Below are 23504 nucleotides of genomic sequence, written 5' to 3' on the forward strand. Positions count from 1 at the left end.
TGCCATCACGATGTTGCAGCTATGTTGCTGACACGCACAAATACAAAACCACGTCGAACGCCGGTTGCACTCGGCATCGGAAAACAGAACCGAACTCGGGACGGAAGGCACCCAGGCAGCCAGCAGCAAAACCTGCCTGTCTTGGACGCAGTTCCTGCGGTTTCCATAACGTCGAAAACGTCGACACAGTTCCGCGTGGTTTCGCTACTGTAGTTCCGCGCCGCGCGAGTCCTGCAATCCCAATGCGCAATCGCGCAATCCGGAGACGGCCATCCCCCAGTGTACGTGACGCTGCTGGCACTGCTCCGGAACTTCGCTGTTTCTAGCGGCTTCGTTTGCTCGTTTGATAAAATTAGTGGTAAAAACGTCAATGCAATCGAAATGTTCTGCACGTTTGGACTAGAAGACTGAATTACAGGCGGCCTTCGCTGCCACTGAATTTTAATCAACTCGACATTAATTTATAAAACAACGTGCGCGACGTGCTCGAAGAACGAAACCGAAAGAAGATGAGTCTGGAGGGCGAAAGCTTTCTCCCGTCTGCCTGGAGAAGGAGGAAAACGTCTCGTTCCTCCCTTCTTCTCGTGTCCGCTTGGGGGCGCGTCAGTAGAAGGGAGGAAGACGCGCCGTTGCTACTTTTTTCCTCCATTTTTTCTTAGAGTGTAGTCTGGGGGAATGTGCGTCACGGAGCGGTGATTACAAGATTGCATGCACAAACAATAGTGAGTTCTCTATGCAGCATGTCATCCTGCTCGTGCATCGTGCAAAGGACACAGTGTTCGCTGCACGCACGAGGAAAAAAGGATCTGCGAACAGGCCTCGGGCATTTTTCGAGCATGTTGCTTTCATACATATGTGTATGCTTTGAACATGTCTGAAGACAGCGCCTTTATGGCCAATGTGAGCGTCGTACGAGGAAGAAACGCGCCTGTGTTTGCAGAGATGTATAACGACAGTCCGGGGTCCCGTGCGCTCACGCACATCGAACAAACCAACGCCCAATTTGGAACCTGAAACGGACGCCCAGAAGACGATGCTATGCGAACTTTGGAACGGGACACATCTAAAACCTCTTAACCGTTTCTTCTTTTTTTCTTTCATGGAGGCATTTTGCGTTTTTGATTGTTTCTCTCTAGTGCGCGATAATACACCCCAGCGGCAGGCGAAGCGCCCGACATCGGTGGGCGCAGCGCCGCCACGCGGCGAACGCGGTTCCGGCCCGCAACCCAGCGGTCGGCCCTTATTGGATTATCGATAATGGGAAAAACCAGACGCCGCTGCTGCGCTGCCGCAGGCCCCGGTGAAGTGCACTTCCGCGCATGCGCATGACTCCACCCGCCGCGCCGCACGGTCCTCGCAGATAGCGAGGGACGCGGGAGTCCCTTTCCCCCGAGGTTATTCCCCACTTCCCATAAGTTTTGGAGAAGTGCCCATGTTTTATGGGGGATTTGACAAACCCCTTACCTGCTTCGGTCTGTATCTACATATCGAGGAGCGAAAAGATTACCAACTTTTTTGTACGAAGGCCCCCCCCCCCCCCCCCCCTTCCTCCTTTGTAATTCCCCCTCCTCCCCCCCCCCCCCCCCCACACACACAGACACACATAGAAACAAAAATGTTGTGTTTTATTATTGCAAAAATTAACTATGTATCGGCGAACACTCGTTCTTCGGCCAAATGCAGCGCTAGTGATTAGAACCGTATGCCAAAATTTCGGAACTATAATCGTATCTTTATTTTACTTTTTTTAATTTTCAATGGGAAAATGGTGGCCTACGGAGCACTCGAATGCATGAGCTGGATAGTGCCAGTTACCAGAAACAAACCTCATTTTTCCCATAAAAAAAAAAAAAAAAAAATAGTCCGCGCTAAATGGCCGCGCTAAATGGCACGGAGCTGAGCCCCTGAAACATCATGCTCGGTGTGACAGCACAGACTGCTTTCGGTCTAAACATATTTCAGCCTCATGATTGGCCCAGCAACGTCCTTTATTTCAGTGATTGGCTCTCCCAAGCGGTTTGCTGGTATGTATACACGCGTTGGATTGAGTGTACCCAAAAGCTGCGCGTCGCCAGCGGGAGCTCGTGACCTTGAGCACATACTAAGCATGAGCTGAGCACGCCCCTGCAATGTCCGCAATGCGCAGCGTATATTGCAATAATAATAATAATAATAAAAATCTCTTTGTGTTTCATCAAACGATTAAGAGAAATCATCTTCGAAAAGTATCTAATGAAAACGCGACATAAAGCGCCGAAAAACTATTACGTATGAAAATGGCGTTGATCGTGGAACGACGACGAGTGAGCAAACCGGTGGTTTGCGGGTAATAACTGGGTGATTTCAGATAAGATCGACCAAAGGATGGCTAGTCGACATTTTCAAATAAACTGATGTTTTTATATGTTATTGTCTAGTGTCTGGTATGAACGAATCCAAACTTAGTTTTGACTAGAAAAAATACTTGGGGACAGGAAAAATCGTAAGGCATGAGGTGGTGGACAGTTGCATTAACGCGCACTGATGGAGGGGGCCCGTTTCAGAGTGAATAACTAAAGCGATAACATTAGGAGAACTCTAATACGTTTTAGGCGCAAACTATGGGTATAGCTTGCTTGTAATATAAAGTAATCATATTTATTTAAAATTTATTTATTTTTCTAAAAATTGACAAACACGCCTGCTCGAACGACAAATGGCAAACTTTGGAGGTCTGTATCTCATGAAATAATTTAATCATTATGATATAATGTGCAGATATTATTCTACTAATATATAGCTAATATTTAAAAAATAACTAAGGTATCTGTGTGATACAATAGTTGGGATATATTTAGTCAAACATGGAAAAAAAATCAAACAAAGAAAAATTCCGATGCGAATAAAAAAAAAAAAAAACACCACCCTCGATTTTTTTTAAAATTTAGGTAACCTGTTATACTCTATTTCGGCATTCATTTCCATTAAAAACATGTTGCATCATTTTATTGAGAAAGAAGATACAACTCCCCAAAGTAGGGTCCTTTTTCAAAGCCTACACTTAGCAGTGTTTTATCCAAGAACTGACTCTGAGTTCCAGTTTCATGAAACCAACACACATCTTTTATATATTTTTATTCAGATGAGGCCAATGATAACTAAAGAAATCGTTCACACACTTAAATTAAGGAGAAACTACTGTGTACAAAGAGGTATCATATTACGAACTAGTGATCCGAGAAAAGATCATGCAGCCATCGGCCACTAGGAACTTTGTTTACTTTATTCTCCTGCGACACTATATGCTATTCCCTCTTCCGCTCTACCTTCATCTCTCTCCCTCTCTCTCTCATATATATCCCTGATATATATCCAGAACAAAAACATGTTCAAGCATTCCCCTTCTGCGTGGTAGTGTTCTGTGGCTAGCAAAAATCATTTCCTCGCTAAGCTCACGATTATGGCAAAATAGTTGCCGGAAACCGCAGACGACACTCGTCGCTAGTTCTGGCAAAACGGCCGATACAATCTTTTTTTCGCATTTCCCCGCTTGCTGTCAAGGACAAGGGTGTTCGCTTCAACCAGCAAAACATGGCCGCCGACGCCTGTTTACTGAGCAGTCACGCCTGTCGCCATCTCACTCGCTGGCGTCACGGGCGATAATATCAGGCACAAAGGGGCGGGCACACCAACCGGCAGCATTATCCCCAAATACTCGAGCCTCGCGTAAATACATAGAGTGTAAACGCTGTCGCCATGTTATCGTAGTAAGACCGCCCCCCCCCCCTCCCCAACGGGGGACTGCAGTACGCGACGGCGTACTAACACAACGGCGACGATATCGACATCGCGGGCTCCGAATTTTCCCATAGTTCTACTCCACGGGCATTTCTCGAAACGCTTGATATTGTGTACGCCCGCCTGGAAGGATTTCAGGCGCGTAGTTAAGATAAGGCGGTTCTCCGCGGCAAAAGAAAGCAATTTCACAAAAGCTTAAAAGCGGCGGCGACGCGTGTGCGGTGAACGCTTGTAGTTTTGGTGTAGACAGGGTGTGTGTGTTCTCGTTGTTGACACCAGCCGGCGATAAGGAACTGCAGGCGGTAGCTCAGTACAGCAAGGGCTAATCCGAGTGACCATCAACGTAACCCCACCGCCAACCCCTCGCGAACCGGTCGCCGACATGGCTCAGGCTGTGTCATGAACCACGTGGTAGAAGCTCGGGTGCTTTCATATCAGCGCGTGGAGGGACGACAGTGCGATTCCGGAAAGTCTTTTTCGAAGGCCGCTGACCACAATTTTTTGTCTGGAGACTTTCCCTCTTTCTTCCTTTGACGTGGATCAAGCTTTGCCGACAGCCTCAGTTGTGACCTCTCTTTTCAAATGTACGTTTGCAGTGAGTGAGCTCCTCAGCCTCGGACTTGTCACTTGTGCACCCAGTAGTTCTTTCACTTGGCAATTATATGCCATCAGTTGGGGTTTAATTTCTATTATTTATGTATACATTATGAAGACGTCCTGGAGCTCCGAACGAGTGTTTTGTGCAGATTACTTTTGCAAACACAAAAAGACTATACCAAAGCAGCGGAATTTTCGAAGTGTTGGCGAGTTGGACCTAAACTCGTTGAAGCAAATTCTTCCGCCTGACTGTTCCACCAAAGTGAGTGCGACGGACTACCTGTGCTACCATTGCTTCATGCACATCACTAAGGAAATCTCGATGCGAAGCTCAGAGCAGTGCCCTGACATATTTGTGCCAGCTGAAGAAGCAATTGAAGATCTAAATCGCAGCATACTACCTACAGATGTGTCGCCGCTGAGACAACCAAGCGTCGTAAGAAGTCGGGACAGGCCTGCCTATGTCAAGAGAAAGCAGACAGAACTGGAGCAGGTTGCTGTCAAGAATATACGCTCAAGGCTACGTATTGCGTACGACAGGGACGCACCATCGGGGTCGTCCGAACCAACATGCTCCACATGCACTGAGTGGGTGGACAACTTTCGGCAGGCCTTTGAAACCGCCACCTCTCTCCGGGAACGTTGTCAACTGCTTACACTCGTGCCGTCAACACTGACGAAGAATGAGGTTCAAAAGATGATTCCACAGGCCTCAATGTACCTCATCAGTAAATCCCGAAAACTCAAGGAAAAGCATGGCGTGTGGTATGAGCCGGATCCTTACACGAGGTGCAAGGTGAGCCCTGAGAACCTGTCTGCTGCCCTAGAGTACTTCACGAAAGACGAGCTACAATGTTCGCGCCAAAGTCCCAACCAGAAGGACGTCATCTCTGTCATGCTCAACGGAGAGAAAACGTTTGTGCCAAAGCTCTTCATGACACGCTCAATACGAGAGGCCTTCCGTATATACAAAGACAAGCATCCCGATTCCGGCGTTGGGCTAACGAAATTTTATTCGTTGCGCCCTAGATGGGTCCAATGTATTCCACACCAGGAAGTGTGCGTTTGTGTGCGCTGCGCCAATTATTATCTTTGTATTGCCGCTCTAGAGAACGTTACAGGCTCAACATTCAACACTGGTGAAATGAACTCGGCATTTCTGTGCGACCCAGCAACAGAACTGTGCCTTCAAGGAGACTGTGATCACTGCCCAAAAGGCCAGTTTCTTACACGCCAGGAACTTGATATCCCGGAGGATGAAGAGATTGTGCTTGCAACATGGGAGTCCGGCGACCTTGTGAAAAAAACTTTGGAACCTGAGACTTTCCTAAAAGTCATCCAAGTGACGGTTGGAAGTTGGGTACTTCACAACCATATCCGGCAAACGCAAGGTAAAGCGATCTACGATGAAAAACAGTGCATGCAACGCGGGAGCATTGTCTTTCATTTTGACTTTGCTGAAAACTGGACCATCGTGCTTCCTGACGAAGTGCAAGCATATCACTGGAAAAAAAAACAAGTTTCGATATTTACATGTGTAGTGACGACAAGAAAATCTACAAACAGCTTTGCCATCATCAGTGAGGACCTGTGTCACGACGCCGCTCACGCTTGCTTGGCTCTAGAAAAAGTGAAGGAGTGGGTTGAAGACAACGTTGCGATGATGCAGAAAATAACCAGTGGTTATTTTCTGCATCTGGACATGGGAAAAATGCATGTGACGGAGTTGGCGGACTCGTGAAGCACCAGGCCACGCTGAACAACCTGAGAGAACGTTCAGTAAGCGCAATTCAGACGGCCAGGACAATGGTGAGCGTTCTATCAAAGAAACTGAAAGGCGTGCATCTTGTATATCTGGACGAAAATGAGGTTGTTCGGTATCGTGAACAAAAAAAAAGAAGAGTGGCTGACGGTGCGCGCCTTCCCTGGCATTCAGTCTTGGCACGCGTGGCGGCTCAGCAAGTCATCAACAGAAGGGACCTGTGACGTATATGTAGCACGGACAGTCGGATCTGCTTGGAAGCAACTTTATTAAATGGGTACAGCGAGGAAAACCTTAGCGTAAAGTGCCGAATTTGATTTCCCAAGGACTGCTCATTTTGAATGCAGGGACATCTTATTTATCACATTTTTCTTCACGGGGTATTTAACCTACTGTTTTTGTTGGTGGTTACTAATAATTTTTATCTGATCACTATAAAAAAAATCCCAAAATGTTATCCTTGAGCAGGATAAAATATATCGGCTTGCCACGATTCATTCATACACCGAGAGCATCGAAGCTGCTCCAGTTAGGCACTATGGCATCCGTCACCTGAAATTGTTTGTAATCGTAAATACACAGCCAACCTAAATATCTTACTATTATATCTTTGTTTTTGTGTGTGGAAGTAAAGTTATTTATTTTACTCTAGATGTAAAATATACCGGAAGGTACAACTTCACACTGCATCATCTTTTTAAATCATTAGTCTCTAATATGATACCACTTTGTACGCTTATGTAAAATGCTGTATATAGTTTCTCCTCCCTTTTACTGTGTGACCGATCGCTCTTTTTATCAATGACCTCATCTGAATAAATGTATATAAAAGATTTGTGCAAGTTTCATGAAACTGGAACTCAGAGTAAAAGGACCCTACTTTGGGGAGTTGTTTCTTCTTTCACAGTGCAATGATGCAACATGTTTTTAATAGAAATGAATGCCGAAATAGAGTATAGCAGGGTACCCAAATTTAAAAAAAATCGAAGGTGGTGTTTTTTTTTTTTATTCGCATTGGAATTTTTCTTTGTTTGATTTTTTCCCATGTTTGCCTAAATATATTGTAACTATTGTGTCACTCAGATACCTTATTTATTTTTTTAATAATAGCCATATATTAGTAAAGTAATGTCTGCAAGTTATGCAATAATGATTAAATTATTTCATGAGATACAGATTTCCAAAGTTTGCCATTTGTCGTTCGAGCAGGCATGTTTGGCAATTTTTAGAAAACTAAATAAATTTTTAATAAATATTATTACTTTATATTACAAGCAAGTTGTACCCCTAGTTTCTTTGTAAAAAGTTTTAAAATTTTCCTAATTTTATTGTTTTAATTATTCACTTTTAAACTTGCCCCCGCCATCAGTGCGCGTTATTGCAACTGTCCACCTCTCCCTGCCTTACGATTTTTCTTGTCTCCAAATTTTTTTTCTGGTCAAAACTAAGTGTGGATTCGTTTATACCAGACACTAGACAATGTCATATAAAAACATCAGTTGATTTAAAAATGTCGACTAGCCATCCTTTTGTCGATCTTATCTGAAATCACCCAACTATGCTTTAGTCCGTTGCAACTCAAGAAGACAGGGCGAGAGGGAAAGGAAGGCAAGTGAGGAGGAAGCGAATACTGGAGAGGAGAGAGGGAAACCTCCTCCGCTCTCCAGCGTTCCGTCTGCTTCCTTCTCCCCGGCCTTCCTTTCCCTCTCGCCCTACCGTCTCGAGTTGCAATGGACTATAGTTACTTGTTTTCCCCCCGGAAAACCTTTACTTAATGCAAATTTAACTTCCTTGGTGCCGGCTCCCGCAAAGGGCACCAATCTTTGGACGTACCGTCCGGTCTGATCAAGTCTCCAATTGCGCGATTAAAGTAATCATAATCACCATCACTAGACGGGGCACCGTTCGGCCTCCATGGTACGGGCTGTTGCCTTTCTGTGGTGCCGCGGCTCACCTGAGCCAGTAAAGATATTATTATTATTGTTATTATTATTAAGAGCCACTAAACAGAAGCTCGGAGTACTGTCGAGACCGGTTCTAACGAAGTCAACGGGAATCGGAAATCACTTCGCTATATCCGTTATTTCGTTGTAACCGACTTCGGTTATAACGAAGTGCAAAAGGGAAGGGGAAATCCTGATCGCTTCGCTGTAGCCGCTATTTCTTTATAACCGACTTCGGTTATAACCGGTCGACTATAATTACGTTTAAGCCATCTTGGTGTTTTGAAATTGTGGTGCGGACTTCTGAAAAGGGTCTGTTAGACCCTTCTCAAAAGACCGCACCAACGCCTGTCCGCCATTGCTAGGGCTTCTGAGGATCTATTGGACACGAGGACTGCGTCATCGTTCGGCGAGGACTCGGGTCCAATCACGCGCTTCGTGCCCCCCAAAAATGACGATAGCCAATGTTGCCTGACGAGGTTTTGAAAAGGGGTCTATCACCCGAAGCTTAATCGGAAATCGCAGGAAACGGATTTCCGTCTTCGCGGAATATTAAAACGTCCCTCGAAAGACCAAAATGATATCGCCCCAACTTCCCCCACACACTACCTACACTCTAAAAAAAAAAAAAAACACCTTGCGTTTACTTTTTCGCACATCACTCGAAGAGCCAATCACCACAACTTACGGTTCCAGCTCAGCATATGACGATTTCCGAACATAAGTTTAGACCAAAAAACGCAGTCTGAGATATGACGTTAAGCGATGCAAGCGTGACGTTTTGCATTGCCTAATGTCACAACTCAGACTGCGTTTTTTTTTTTTTTTGTCTAGACATATGTTTCGGCATCGTCATTCGCTGAGCTCGAACCGTAAGTTGCGCTGATTGGCTCTCCGAGTGTTGTGCAAAAGAGTAAACTAACGGGTAATTTTTTTTTTGTTTTTTTTTTTTTAGAGTGTAGAGACGCCTATTGTAACGATCCCCAGACGCGCCCGTTTTGCACTAAGGACCAAAGTGGCGGCTAGTGCAAGAAAATCAGAGAACGGAGTGCCTGTATTGTACTTATATATGTCCGTTTCATTCCACGTTGGACCGCAGTCCCGTGATCCGATGGAGTCGGTCAAGCCGCGTCAAAAGTGCAACGTCATCATCTTTTTGAGTTGGCCATCATTAACTAAGATTATTCACGCACAAAAAAAAATTACGAGACATGCGTGATTAGTTTAGCCCGTGATAGCAAACGCACAAAGACGACGTGAGCATGCACTTTTGGCTCTTCTTGATTATCGGATGGCAGCGTCGGCTGCGGTACACCCTAAGAAATGCCTGCGCGTCTACTTACCCGGCAATCACTCAAAAGAGCCAATCTTTGAGATCTACGAAATCAGCTCAGCGAATGATGATGCGGAACATCCGTTTAGACTTAAAAATGAAGTTTGCGCTGTCGCATTACGCAATGGAAGCGTGACGCTTTGCATTGCGCAATGCGACAGCGCAAACTTCATTTGATTTCGTAGATCTCAAAGATTGGCTCTTTTGAGTGTTTAGCGGGTAAGTAGACGCGTAGGCATTTCTTAGAGCGTACGACTTGGAGCGGCACGGATTCCTCCGGTTAAACTGTAGCTCCCAGGAAAAAATAAATAAAATAACATTAAGAAACATGTTGAGGTCAGCTTTCTCGCTATTTTTCTCACGCCTACTCCGTTCTAGCGAGCAGAGGCCGGCATGTCCCACGCTACAGCGCGCGGGACAAATGAAGTTCGTGCAACGCGTCCTGCGTCGAGCACTTCCACGGTTCCCATTCCAGCGAGCTTCACCGCCACACGCTCTGACGTCAGAGCGTGTGGCGCCAGGGAATGTGGCCCAACTAGCGTGCCTGGGGTTCCGCGTTCTGGGGCGTATGACTCCTCGCCCCACCGTCTGGTCCTTCCATAAGCGTAGGATATACGTGCCCCACTGCCCGGCAGCCCCGCACGTGGGGTCGCCATGTTACGTCACGGAACACGTGCGCAAATAGAACCCCCCCCTACCCCCGGTTCGGGAATGCGCCACCGCAGCAGGAGCCGTAATTACTCCGCCTCTGTTCCGGTAAACAACTGGTACCACGAAGGAGGACATAACAAAACGGATCTCCATGCCTACATACAAAGTAGAAAAAGTGCCCAAAAACTGGGGTGATGATGATGATGACTCAGCAGCGTCAAAAAAGCGAGTCACAAGGCCTTTCTTTTTACGATTGATTCGGCGTGGATAGAACGCGTTAAGCTGAAGCAACTGCGCATGCGTTCTTCTCAAATATGCTGAAGATGTAAAATACCTAGGCGTCCAGATAGACAAACAAGTAAAGGCCCGTTCACACTCTTGCGACCGAGTAAGACCGAGAGAGACTAGACCGGTTTTTAAGCCTCTTGAAACTTCTTAGGACCAGCAGCGCATCCGGTTTTAAGACATCGCAAGAGGCTCGGTCACATATATGTGAGCGGCGCTTAACGTGGGATGTTCATAAAGACCGCGTTTGTGAAAAATTATGAATAGCAATGGCGAATATGTATCACGATCAATATATTGTCCCTCCAGTCGCTAGGGGAATCCATAATCAAATACGGAATAGCAGCGTACCGGCACTGTGCTAAATATTTACGATTAAAGATAGAATAAATAAAGAAAAGACTAGTGAGGAACATTGGTTATCAAAGTGCAAAAGCTGATCACCCAGTTTATATGCTTCAAGAACTAGGAATGTTTCGTTTTAGCGATCAAATGAAATATTATGTTGTCACAAAATTTTTTGAGCAACAAATACGCATTGAAAAATGCAAAAAAAAAATAATACCAAATAAAAAAAATTATCGAAGTACGGATAAAAAAAAATACGGAGGATCTACGAGGAAAAATTATATTTCTAAACTATTTAACAATCTACCAGATGAGCTAATTATGCTAAAACTCAAAAATTAAGAGCTCCAACTTAAACTTGATAATTAATTAAAAACACGTAATAAAAATAAATGAAATAGAAATTAAATACTCCTGTTCAAGTAAACATAAAGGCTCTCTTTTTCCGGCAGTTACATTTACCAGGAAGCACGGTGTAAGGCGCGTTGAAATTACTGTGGTAAAATATTCATTACAGAAATTCACACGCGCAAATACTAAGTATATCGTACTGAACATATCGGGAATTAGATTACTATTAAGTGGTAACACAGGTGCCGAAATCTGCAGTCATCTGTAATAAAATTAGTGTGCTTTGGTGTTTATGTTGACTGCACAATAAAAAGCGGAAGTCCTGTCGCGTCAGCAAAAATATTCCATTCCTGCTTGTAGGTTTCACTGACGATGTTTCCCGGATGGGAGACGAAACGTTTGATTAAATTGTTAATCTTGTTGAGTAAAGTCGGAGCAGTTTTTTTTTTTTTTTTATCGTCCTGTCGCGTCCCACGCAAAAGTCACCGTCGGCTTGTGTGGGCTTTATCAGTATTACATTCAATGTAAATAAAGATTATATTGTACAGAAACATAAAGAACACCGCGATGGTGAGATTTCGACGCAGTCCGATTGGTCCCATGAGCTCCTAGCGTCGGTTAATTATTATAATATTTTATTTTCCTTTTTTCATTACAAAAGTAAGCGTTACTTTTCCAATTTCAAATTTTCGAAACGACGGATTTTTTTCTGCCGGTTTTAAAACGGCTCTTTTGTGCTGTCCATTATTGAATTAGAATCACCGAATTACAAATCACTAATCTTCTTAATGTATACCAATTTTGGTAAACCATCCTCCCGTGGGAGACCTGGCTCGAGGATGGTAGGAAACTGGTACAAACAAACGGACTTCATTAGGAGTATAGGAGGTAAAATATTAACGGTTACCCCTGTAGTTTAAGCACTTCCAAAAGTGTTCGGATTGCTCTCGCGATTACTTCGTAATAAATGTATTCGAATGATTGCACAGTTACTCTGAAATGGGATCGATTACGAGTAATTTGGTTACCTGTAATCAAATTACGGGAATTGCGCGATGAAAAAAAAAAGCACGTAAAACTTCATGCTCAAAACCACAACTCAAAACGTTTTTGTTTTTTTCAAAATATATTTATAGTCGTAGTAGTTCGCCGACTAATATCCGTAGATTTCCACGACTGATTCTACCAATGACTCTACTCTCCCCCTTTCCCAACGCAGAGTATAGCTCCCCCCTGCTCTCATCCTCATCTCCCAAATGCTTCGCAACAAAGCAAACTCACTGGATTCCTCGTGCGTGTATTCCTCACCCTTGGCAGCCACACTCTAAGAAATGCCTGCGCGTCTACTTACCCGCAAAACACTTGAAGAGCCAATCTCTGCAATATCAGCTCAGCGAATGATGAGGCGGAACATCCGTTTAGACCTAACAATGAAGTCTGCGCTGTGGCATCACGCAGTGCAAAGCGTCACGATTGCATTGCGTAATGCCACAGCGCAGACTTGATTTTTAGGTCTAAAGAGATGTTCCGCCTCATCATTCGCTGAGCTGATTTCGTAGATCGCACAGATTGGCTCTTTAAGTGTTTTGCGGATGAGGAGACGCGCACGCATTTCTTAGAGTGCGCTGACAGCGTGCTCGTAATCGAAAGCTGGCGTCGCACCGCTCCTATCCTTTATACAAGAAACACTTGGCTGCAGACATGGTGAGAGAAGATCTCCGGATATGCCATATCCGAAGCATGTTTCGCTTTATACGTGTGTATGCTTGGAACATGTCCGCAGACAGTTTTTGTATGACCAATCTGAGCGTCAGACACACACGAAACAAACTCCTCCGACAGTGTGGAGACTGTACGACCTATTAGAGGTGTGAGATTGCGGCCATTGACAAAAGCTTTGCGGTTAAAGTAGGCGTACGCGTATTTCTTCGTTTCGCAAGCGCCGAAAGAGCGCTCGTAATCCTTGGCGTATTGTGCGGCTCGTATGTCCCTGGCAAGTCGCTTCCCGCGCGGGCCAGCGCAGCTACACTCCGTTTCACGTCGCAATGGACCGCGGCGGATTCTACGAGCCGTTTCAACCAATCCGGCCCCGTGCGAGTGTCACGTGACATTCGGTTCGTTCGCAGCGCTGCAAGTTGACAGCTGAACATCCGCTTATTAGGCTCACGATTCTTGCTTCCTTAGTTCTTATCAGTATGACTTCGCCATCTCGCTGACTCTGAAGCGATACTGGGAGTTGTAGTGTATAGATCCTTTCGATGATTCCGATAACGATACCCGATATTACGCCGACGCCTTCGCAGATGCATCGTATCGTCATCGGGCATCGTTATCGGAGGAAGCGGAACGATCTACTCAAACTCTCCGATGCTGTCCACACGGCACGAGCCGCCCCTAAACTGAGGTCAGACTCAACTGCGTTAAGGATGTTCGGCGGGCATTACGTTGGTTCCTAGTTCTGAAAGTTTAAAAGCGCCGAAAACAACGAGGCTAAGATGGGTGGGTCGTCCGCTTCGGTCCACGGCGCGGTGAAGCGGAGCGGAGGCGCCAGTCTGGGGCAGCCGGCTCGGGCTCTTCAATGCGTCCCCTTGTCCGGGGCCGACTCCGGTTCCACGGCTGGGATTGATGAGCAGTTCTCCGCTCGCAACCGCGACCTAAAGCCTTCTCCGGTGACGGCCCTCTCTCGGTCGCGAGCCTCGTCCGGAACGCGACTGATAGAGACCGAATAACACCGAGGAAGAAACCCGACGCGAGCTTAGTCCGCGGAAGAGATATCGCGCGCCAACGCGTTCGCCGGCGACGTCGTCATATCGCGGCGTGTCCGTGTAGTCTACACCTTATCCGGCCGTTTCACTTTGGATCTGATCTCGGCTATGAAAGCTTCGATTGGGTTACGACGACGAGACATGCGGCGTCTTTTGGTTGTTGGCCCCTCAATATATGACTCGCACTGAGGTTTCATCAGTGGCCATAAAAAGGGCCCGCTGAGCTCGTTCTATATCAAGCGGACAAGGTGAACCGTAACAGCCCTCGGTGCCTTTTTGGCATAGCGGTCAGTTTTTAAGTAAGCTTTGGTTCAAACCTGGATTGGGATACGAAGCTTAGTTCGCAATCTTTGAATGCTTCGACAATTTGAGATATACTGGAGCCTGCGGGAAGTGCAGGCGCGGCAAGAGCCCAGGTCGGTGCTGATATTGTCCAGGGATGTATGCGTATGCTGCAGCATACATTTGACACCATCGAACGCCGTTTCTCTCGGCAGGGACTAATAGGAATGACGACCAGTATAACGGGATCTTATTATCGTTGCGCGCACAACGATCATTCGCCGATAAGAAGGATGAATCGCAAAGCAAAGAGCGTGACGTCACTAAGCCACGCCCTGCGTTTCTTAGTCGGTCACCGACTATAAAAAGACCATCTGTCACTGCTTCGACTGCACGTGAGCTTGAACCACTCGAGTCGAGCTTGTCGATTTTCAACAAGCCTCCCTCTTCAAGGAGAGCTCTATCAGCGGCGAGATGTTTCGGTGGCGCCCTCGTTCGGTTACCTTTCGTGACGTCATTACCTTGTGAACAACAAGTTCGATAATGCTTGTAATGAGCATTCTGGAAGCCTGAAATCATAGCGGTCTCAAAGCAACATAGCCAACACCGTCGAAATTGATGTTCTTACATTTCTCTTAATTCCGATGGTGAGGCATCCTTTGCTAACGTCATAATCAGCATTCGGCCAATTGTGGTGGGCCGACCAAAGCGACACTTTCGATCGCCCACGTCGCCAATACTTCGTTTCGAAGTCAAGGCGTAGCCGACCACGAGCGGGTGGGACCAATCAGACAAAGTGAAAAGAGCAACATAATAATTTCCTCTACGTGTTATCGTTTAATCAGTCATAAAAAAAAAATCTAGTGACTTTCTCTTTTGACGTTGCTTGGTTGGTCCCATTTCCTCGTAACGTCGGTTGCGTCTGGACTGCAACGAAAAGTGTACGAGTACAGAAGACTCAAGAGACAATTCCCTGTACTACAACCGGGCGCTTTCTCCAAGACCGCGGTCTGCTGGAGGAACAGAGCTCTGAACAAGACGTCAACATGCGACCTGCTTGTCATGTCACTGTGCCTTTCTGTCATCTCTTGTTTTATCGCAGCAGGGAAAAAAATTTAAAAAAATCTGCCCCCCTTCCCCCCCGTTTTCCCCTCCGGGAGGTCCTCCTTTTATTGCGTTTGGCTTAACTTTTTGTATTTTCTGGCGACACAAATCAAACAGAAAGCCGGCATTCTCGACCTCGCGAGAAAGGAAGCAAAAGAAGAGTAAGAATCTTCATGGACCCATAAAAATGCGCGTCGCGAAGGAATCGTGCATGCGTGTGTGTGTGGTGGGGGGGGGGGGGGGGGGGGGGGGGGGCACGCGGTTGATTCTTGTTTGCTCTGAAATCGGATACACGTGTTAGGGCGTCCCGTGAAGCGTGAGCCTCCTTGGCGTTTCCCTCACGCACAGACGCCTAGGGGCACGTTACCGACCCATCTCCAAATTTGTCCGCCCGTCGTTGACAGACCCCCTCCCCTCCCCCGGGGAGTGACAGTCCCGCCTGAGACCTCAACCTGTCTGTCTCAGTGGCTCCGCGCCAGACCTCCGACTGAGACATTTTAGACACTTTTGAAAAGTTCGTCAAACAACATTGGCGGTGGTCATGTTTTTGACCACGAAGCGTATGATTGGTTCAGAGTTCGTGCCGATCGCTGATGCAGACCCTCGTGTCCTTCCCACCGGTCTCTACAGACGCTTTGCTGTAGCTGTGCATGGGCGCCACCATAACCGACCTTCAGTTTTTGTTTCCTCTTATTCCGTTTTATTCACTTCGTCATTGACATAGCAGGCCAGGTCATTGTCATTCTAGATTGTGTCCTCTCCAGCATTGACCTTTCTGGAGATTCGTCAATGCCCGTCTTTGGTGGCTCGGTATCTCAGTAAAACAAGAGAAGGTTAGCAATGGCGGATGTAATCTGGCACGTGTGTAAAGCGTCTATGACAATTGCTCATTCGCGCTTCCCCGCTTCGAACCCAATGCGCGATCGCGGCCACCGGTCGGCCATCTTACCACATTTGCTGAAGCGTTGTCAAGGCTGTGGTCACGTTCCTTTGCCTGGTAACCATGGTAACTGTCCAGGCCTAACAGCGCTAGAGCGAATGTCGTAGGATGGCCGACGGTGGCCGCATTTGCGGAGCGGAGAAGCGCGATCCAGCCATTGTCGAAGAGATCAGTGGTCCTTCCCGTACGTGCTCAGAGTACGTGGCCAAACAATGGCGGGCTCGAATACTTGGTGCAGCAGCTACTAGAGGGCGCTCACTTTTGCAAAGGGTCTGTCCTGATCTCGCTTTACAATGCTACCATCGTTTCTGCGCGGCGATGGGGTAATTCACGGCGATCGTCCGCAAGCGTCTCCAAGACAACGTATGGCATCTATGCGTTTTTTTTTAGTTGCAACAGGTTTGACATGAGCCAATCGGAAAGCTCGACTGACTCGATCATTTCCGCCAAGCGGACGAAATGCGGTATACTCACGCAGTGACTCTTCCCATCACCGACCAGTCACTGAGGCAGATTTTGCGTTTCCAGCGACTGACACAAGTAAAGAAATGAGGGCGTGGGTTATTATGGTTGACGCTTCCTGATCTCTTCTTCGGAGTTCTTATCGGCCAAGCTCAACCGCAGCCAACGTATACACCCGCTGGAGACAATCAAGAAGTGTATTGTCACGGCGCTTTTTGCCTTTGCTATCCCCGTCGAAACCAGGTGTCGTCACCCGGCAATTCGCGAGGCAACATTATACGCCCTCCGCTATGCCACCAAAAATTACCCCTCCCCCCCTTCCCCCCTAAAAACAACAACAAAAACGCTCCAGGACAAAATGTACGTTCGGTTGAGACCCCGGTATGATTCGGGACGTATTAACCCTAAACAAGATCGAGAGATTTTCCAGGCGTCCCAATTAAAAGATAAGTTGAAAAGTGCATTTGCAGCGAACCACTTCGTTAAATTTTCTGCCGAACTCCCCGAAGTAAAGCTTCTAATCTACGAAATCTCGGAGTGGCCTTCATCGAAGCGTTCGATGCGGCCTACACATATCTGCGAACCTACTTTTTTTTTAAAGACGAGGACCGCCAAGCCAAACGCGGGTTTTGCGAATGACAGATGAGCACCTCCAAATTCTTTTACGACGTTAAGAGTTTGGTGGGAATGTTCGCATCAATACTGAACAGCCGCAATCTTAGCGAGAGGGGGCTCGAGCACTCTTACGTTACCTGTGCCTGAATCGAGAAAACATCTTTGCCTATATCAGTCGAAATATAGAAGCGTATAGAAATCTGGGCGAGTTGGTGATGCATGGGAACGTTTATAGAAGCGGAAGATAAAAAAGGAATAACGGTCTCATTTTCGAGAGTCGGAACGAGAATACAGTCGCAAGCAACCGACGAATTAGTACACTTTACGTACACTGCGCGACGGAAATAGCAGCCAAAGTAAAGAAAGAAATCATACCTGGCTAAATCAGATCTATATTCTTTATATTATATTTATTTCATTTAAATCGGACTAATTGGATTTAAATCGCTGTAGCTTAAGATTATTTATCGCTAAATGTATTTTAAACATGAAAAACTTGTCGATCAATTTGTCCGAATGCCGAAAACAATGGGAACGAAACAATTAGCGCGAATTTAAACTTATGAAGTACCGTTTAACAGCTTTTTACGAATATAGAAACCCCGCCATACAAAATAAGCTCGACATTTTTAGTTAATCAAAAAGCTTCGCTTCGAACAAGACGCAACTGTCCAACGAAGTGGAAGGTAAAAAAGAAGGAAAGCTCCGATTTTGCTCGGAAGAGCGTCGCTTTTTGTTCGTCTTCACCCGACCATAAATCTTTGTCGTTCGATGAATATTTGATTTCAGTACCAAGTAAACTCCCATAGAGAACATCAAATGTTAGGCAAGCGCGGTAAATAAATAAAAATGCTTTTGTAACAACTAACTACCTTTGTTGGGAAAGGTTCGATTTAGAATCCTCACAGTAAAACCAGCGTAATTTCAACGATTTGAATCATCTCGATTTTTATTCTCCACCCTGATTGGCACGAAGAACCGATTGCCGATTTTGGGTGCTTTTCAAATAAAGTCCACAGTGTGGCGGGAAGTGGTCGTACGACACTCCTCACTATCGAGGTAACAACACATCGTACAAATGACAGAGGCGCGTTTCTTCCTTGTGTGAGGGTCACACTGGCCATACACAAACTGTCTGTAGATATGTTCCAAGTATACCAATAATGTGTGAAGCTTCAAACACGCTTCAAATATAGGACGTCTCCGCGGGCAATTCTCTCTCTCACACACACACACACACACACACACACACACACACACACACACACACACACACACACACACACACACACACACACACACACACACACACACACACACACACACACACACACACACACACAATATCCTCCTCTCTCTCTTTGTCTCAATCTTATCTCTGAAAAGTACGAGAATACGTCCATGTTGTTTTCGTGCTGTGCAGTGCAATATACACACCGCCTTGCACACAAGGCGGCTGCGTCTTACTCAAGCGGCAAATAGAAACAAAAAAGAGGATGAAAGGGCGCAAGAGAAACAGTGAGTGGAAGAAGAATGGGTAAATGAATAATCTCACGCGCAGCGCACCGCCACAAGCCAGGGCTTCGCCTTCTCCTCGGTTGTACTTGACGCAAGTTCGTCCGCTTCTTTTGCGGGGGTTGTAGTGACGTCAGAACGCCGAGCTCTGATTGGTTGTAATTTGAAGGGTAGCGGGTAGACCTCGAGGCAGCTTGCTTCGAGGTCTGCCCACTATCTTACAGTCAAAGCAAATCAGAACTCGGTGTCGTTCTGATGTCACCGCAACCCCTGAGCAAGAAGCGGACGACTTGCCCTTCGCATACAGTAATCTTTTTTCCAATGCGAGTCGTGCATTGTCGGGAAGCCTGACGCTTGAGAGGTCTCCGTGCGGGAAATATGCAGCGATGCTCGACACAGTGCAACTGCCTCAGCCCACGTCCTGTGTACTCATACCACTGCCCTGACGGGAATTATAATATGTCATTCGTCGAGAATGTACTGCCTTCCTGCGCATTTTTAGTAGATGAATTCCGCGCAAATGAACGAGAACAGGCGCATTCAGCATGGTATGGCCGATGGCTACGCAAGTGTAAAAGTAACGAAATACTAGCGCTACCCCGATAACGTCTCGCTTAGAAATAAAATAGATTACTGTTTAGAACGAGTTATGTATTACGTATTTATTTCGCGGATATTGGCGTCGTCTTTGAGGAGGCGACATCGGAGGAATGTGCGAGCGGAAATAAGCTCAGCTCGAGTCTATTTGATTCGCTACACCTGATTTGGTCGAATTGGAAGCCGCCGCCCCCTTTGAGCTTTTGGGTGGACGGGCTTGCTCTTGGAACAAAACTTCAGCATAACTTCGGTTTTCAAAATGTAGACAGCAAGGCCGGTCTGCCTTTGAGGTACGGCGACCGTGACTCATTCACGCTTTTTTAATCAATACACGGTCTGACTGTTAACTTAGGGCCTTTAACGGGCATCGAGTGATTTCAAACCGTACTTCAATGTGAGCTCCTCCAGATCAAAACGGCCGGTGGGCAAATTTTGAAGACAGATGATTGGATTCCTTCAAATAGGGAGAGAACCGTGATTACACTATAAAAACGCGAACACATTGCTTTCGAAAGTGCCTCGGCTGCGCCAACGCGTGTACAGTGAAAGCACGTAATAGCCCCAAAGCTCTCTCGCGTGTAATCTTTGGTGGAATGCCATTCTGGCATTGCCTGACAGCTGTCGTCATCGCCTACTAGTTCTTGCCGAGAAAATCGAAATCGGTGGTTCGAAATCTGCCGCAGAAGGTACACTGTGCGACACTGTTAGCGCGAACTCGACGTTGGCAGTTTGTTGCATTCTACTTTGATAGGGTATTGGCGGGCATCAGATTTTGACCGCTTAGGTTATAGGCCCCCAAATGACTATTTTATTCCACAGCAGCTGTTCTGATCAGATATACTTTAATTATGAGAAACAGACAATAATAATAATAATAATGATAAAACCGGCTATCGCTTGTTTACGTTAACAGTGTCGCGCAGTGTAGCAGTACGGCCACCGCGGCCACTCGGCAGCTGGGTCACACTGGTCATACGATATACATCACACAAGAGACGCGGCTGCAGAATAAAATGACAATCTGCGCATGCGCGAAGCCTGTTTGCTTCATATATTTCTACCATGTCTGCAGACAGTCTTTGTATGACCAGTGTGACCGAGGAATCAACTCATCTGTGGAGCGTCTTTTGTACGATGCCACAATGTCAAGCCACGAGCACGACGTACCAGGTCCTTGCGACGCCGTTCCTCGGGTGAGCCCACGGGCCGGTGCATGAGCTCCCTGCCGTGCAGCTCTGCCTTGAAGCAGCTGCCCTGCGCCGAGCCGGGCGGCCCTTGCAGCAGGTCCATCAGGTAGGCGATGTAGGACGTGGCCAGCCGCAGCGTCTTGATCTTGGACAGCTTGGTGTCGGCCGGCACGTTGGGGATGCACTCGCGCAGCTCGGCGAACGCGTTGTTGATGCTCTGCGTCCGGCGGCGCTCCTTCCGGTTGGCGGTCACCCGGCGCTTGACCCCGCGCGGGGCAGGCGGAGGGTGAGGCGAGGCCCACGGGTCGTCCGGGGGCCTCGCGCTGCCGCCGGCCGAGTAACAGGACGCCGGACTCGCGCTGCCCAGCTCCGCGCCGGACTGGTCGGCCAGCAGCCAGCCCAGGTACTCGGCGCCCGCCGGGGCTGCGCCGTAGTACGCCGGGTAGAGGGGCTCGGGGGACGCGAAGGCCGTCGGGGCGAAGCCTCCCACCAGGCTCATCCTGGGTCCTGGCGTGGATGACTCCTGACAGGCGGCGATCTCTCAGCTCAGGGTGGCAACGAAGGTCCTGGTGTGCAGTTGTGTACCTCTGGTGGACGATGATGGTGAAGACGCACTCACGTCGGTGCCAACGTGGCGATGAAGGTCCCGGTGTGCGGTTGTGTACCTCTGGTAGGCGACGACGACGGTATCTCTTCGTTGGTGAGGTGCAGAAGAGGCCTCGTCTGATCTGCACCAAATATCTTCGAGGCACCGGTGCGCTACGGGAGACTTTGGCGGGCTGTCGGGCGAGATGATGTTTCGACTTCACGATCCTCCGGAACGTCTGTCCGAACGTGACTGTGTGGAGACTGGTTGACGCTGTTTCGGGTGAACACAAAAAGCTTCGCTATCGTACTCTCGAAAGTATATTAGTTGATGACACTGACTCGACGGATTGCCTGCACGTGCGTAGCTACATCAGTAAGGGTGACGAAATAGCTTTGGAAGCAGACCGCTGCGGATTACTGAGCGTCGTTTAAGAGTCAGACGAGAAAACGTCACGCTGCGAAGCACTTCCTCACGTTAGCTGAAATTTGGCTGGCCTGCAATCACGTGGTACTACTAAATCTGCGACCTTCGACGGTGAAGCAAAGACACGTCACAATGTTTCTTTTTGTTGAACTAGGTAATTTGTTTTTTAAACAAACTTAACTCGAGTGGCCTTTACACACAGTGTTTCCGAGAAACCCTGAGAAAAGTTCCAAAACACGTACTCTAATCTCACGCATTGCAATCTCAAATATTACGTGTCGTCACAGGGTTAACTATCGTTTTAATACTTGGAATGACCTTGAGAGTATGACGCAACCAGCTGTTTACTCGATACGTTTCGCGGCTGATCGTGCTTACATGATCGATTCTTGAAAGAACGTTCTCAATCAAAATAACATTCGAATCTTCACCCAACACCGAACCTGCTCTACGTCGGCTTGTGGATCCACAACTTAGAACTTCTGGAAGACGCTAAGAAATCCGTAGTCCAACCGTTACAAACGAATGCAAAAAATAAGGTTACCTCGGCTAAAAGGAATCTTCCGTTTTCGAGCGAGCACAGCACACAAGCGTTGCTTCGAATAAAGCCATGGCCACAGTCCAGGCTCGCGGGATCCGATCTGGAGTATCGTCCGACCGAAGACCACAACCGCGAACCCGAGACACAGTGCACGACTGCGCTCGGTCGCAGAAGCCGCGTCGTTCGGGGCCCAGATCACACACCGAGGCTTGGATTCCGGCTCTCCAAAAAGGCACGTAGTACAGGGAGCAGATGCTTCACGGAGGCTTGGACTCCGGCTGCTCAAGAAGCCGCGTCGTTCAGGGCCCAGATCACACTCCGAGGCTTGGACCCCGGCTGTCCAAGAAGGCACGTTGTACAGGGACCAGATGCTTCGCGGAGACTTGGGACTCCGGCTGCTCAAGAAGCCGCGTAGTTCAGGGCCCAGGTCACACACCGAGGCTTGGATCCCGGCTGCTCTAGAAGCCACGTCCTGCAGGGTACGGTCTCCGGCGCTCCTCAAGCTGGTTCCCGGAGTAACGGCATTTGCACCGGTCTCCTGTGGATGTGGGGAGGCCCTGGGAGCCCCTGGGGGCTTCGAACTCCGTGGCTGGAGGCGACTCCTCGAGATGGAGGCTGTTGCAGCGGGAAATCTCGTCGGGGCGAGCGTGCCGACGCGTGGCCAGCGCAGAGGCGGGACTTGGACTGGGCTCCGCCTTCGAGCGGAGGGGGAGTACGTCCAGCTGATCGGTCGCCCCGTCCCGAGAAACCCGCCCGTGCATCGACCGGAGAGGAGCGGGAGCGGCTTGCTCGGCCGGGACCAGACCCCGTATGATAATAGTGTACACACACACACGCAACGGCGGGCACTCACGGGGAGGGACTGTCGAGCCGCCCTCAATTGATCAAGTATGATATAAAGTAATTGTTCTTTTTGTGTTTCTTCGAGGGAAGTTAGTCGGCCCCCCATGGGGCGTCTGGTGTGTCCGCTGCAGATGAGAAATTTAGCCAGTGCAGTACCACCGCTATAGTCTAGGGTGTTTAAAGGCGAAAGTGAGCAGGCGAGCTGGAAAGGAAACATCATAATCTAAAACCTGAGACACGAATTATTATGTGAGCTTCGTGTTTAGAGAGCGCGCGGTTGATCTGCCTTTGAGCTGTGACTACCCTGGTTTACGCTGTAGATGAGAAACTTATCCACTGCATGTAGTACCACAGCTAGCCTGTGGTCTTTAACGTGCATCGTACACGAACGCACTCAGGGACAATGCTCATCCAAAAGATTTTAATAATTTTTTTTTCTGTTTGTGCTTAGACAGTTTAGGTCTGCTTTTGAGCTGTTGTGACACTGGTTTACGCTGTAAATGAGAAATGTATCCACTACATGCAGTACCACGGCTAGTCTGAGGTCTTTAAAGTGCATCACGCAGTAGTGATAACACGAACACACGCCGGTAC

The 23504-nt window shown here is 47.7% G+C and overlaps 1 protein-coding gene across 2 annotated transcripts in view; it reads right to left on the reverse strand.

Annotated features, from left to right (window-relative positions):
* LOC8034776 (heart- and neural crest derivatives-expressed protein 2) overlaps window positions 1–22736 on the reverse strand; it is a 34232-nt gene extending 11496 nt beyond the window's left edge. Inside the window, exons 1-2 of one of the 2 annotated variants that reach the window (XM_029971275.3) lie at window positions 22071–22736; window positions 20495–21373 (exon numbers count right to left, since the gene is read on the reverse strand). In XM_029971275.3, coding sequence (XP_029827135.1) covers window positions 20495–21013 — 519 coding nt within the window. In that variant the 5' untranslated portion in view covers window positions 21014–21373; window positions 22071–22736. Of the gene's footprint in view, window positions 1–20494 lie in introns of both variants that reach the window. The other variant, XM_040216199.2, reaches the window with a different exon arrangement.
* Window positions 22737–23504: the final 768 nt, after the last annotated feature.

The sequence above is a fragment of the Ixodes scapularis genome, unplaced genomic scaffold (assembly GCF_016920785.2).
Source record: "Ixodes scapularis isolate PalLabHiFi unplaced genomic scaffold, ASM1692078v2 PGA_scaffold13__105_contigs__length_92229423, whole genome shotgun sequence".
Taxonomy (NCBI): domain Eukaryota; kingdom Metazoa; phylum Arthropoda; class Arachnida; order Ixodida; family Ixodidae; genus Ixodes; species Ixodes scapularis.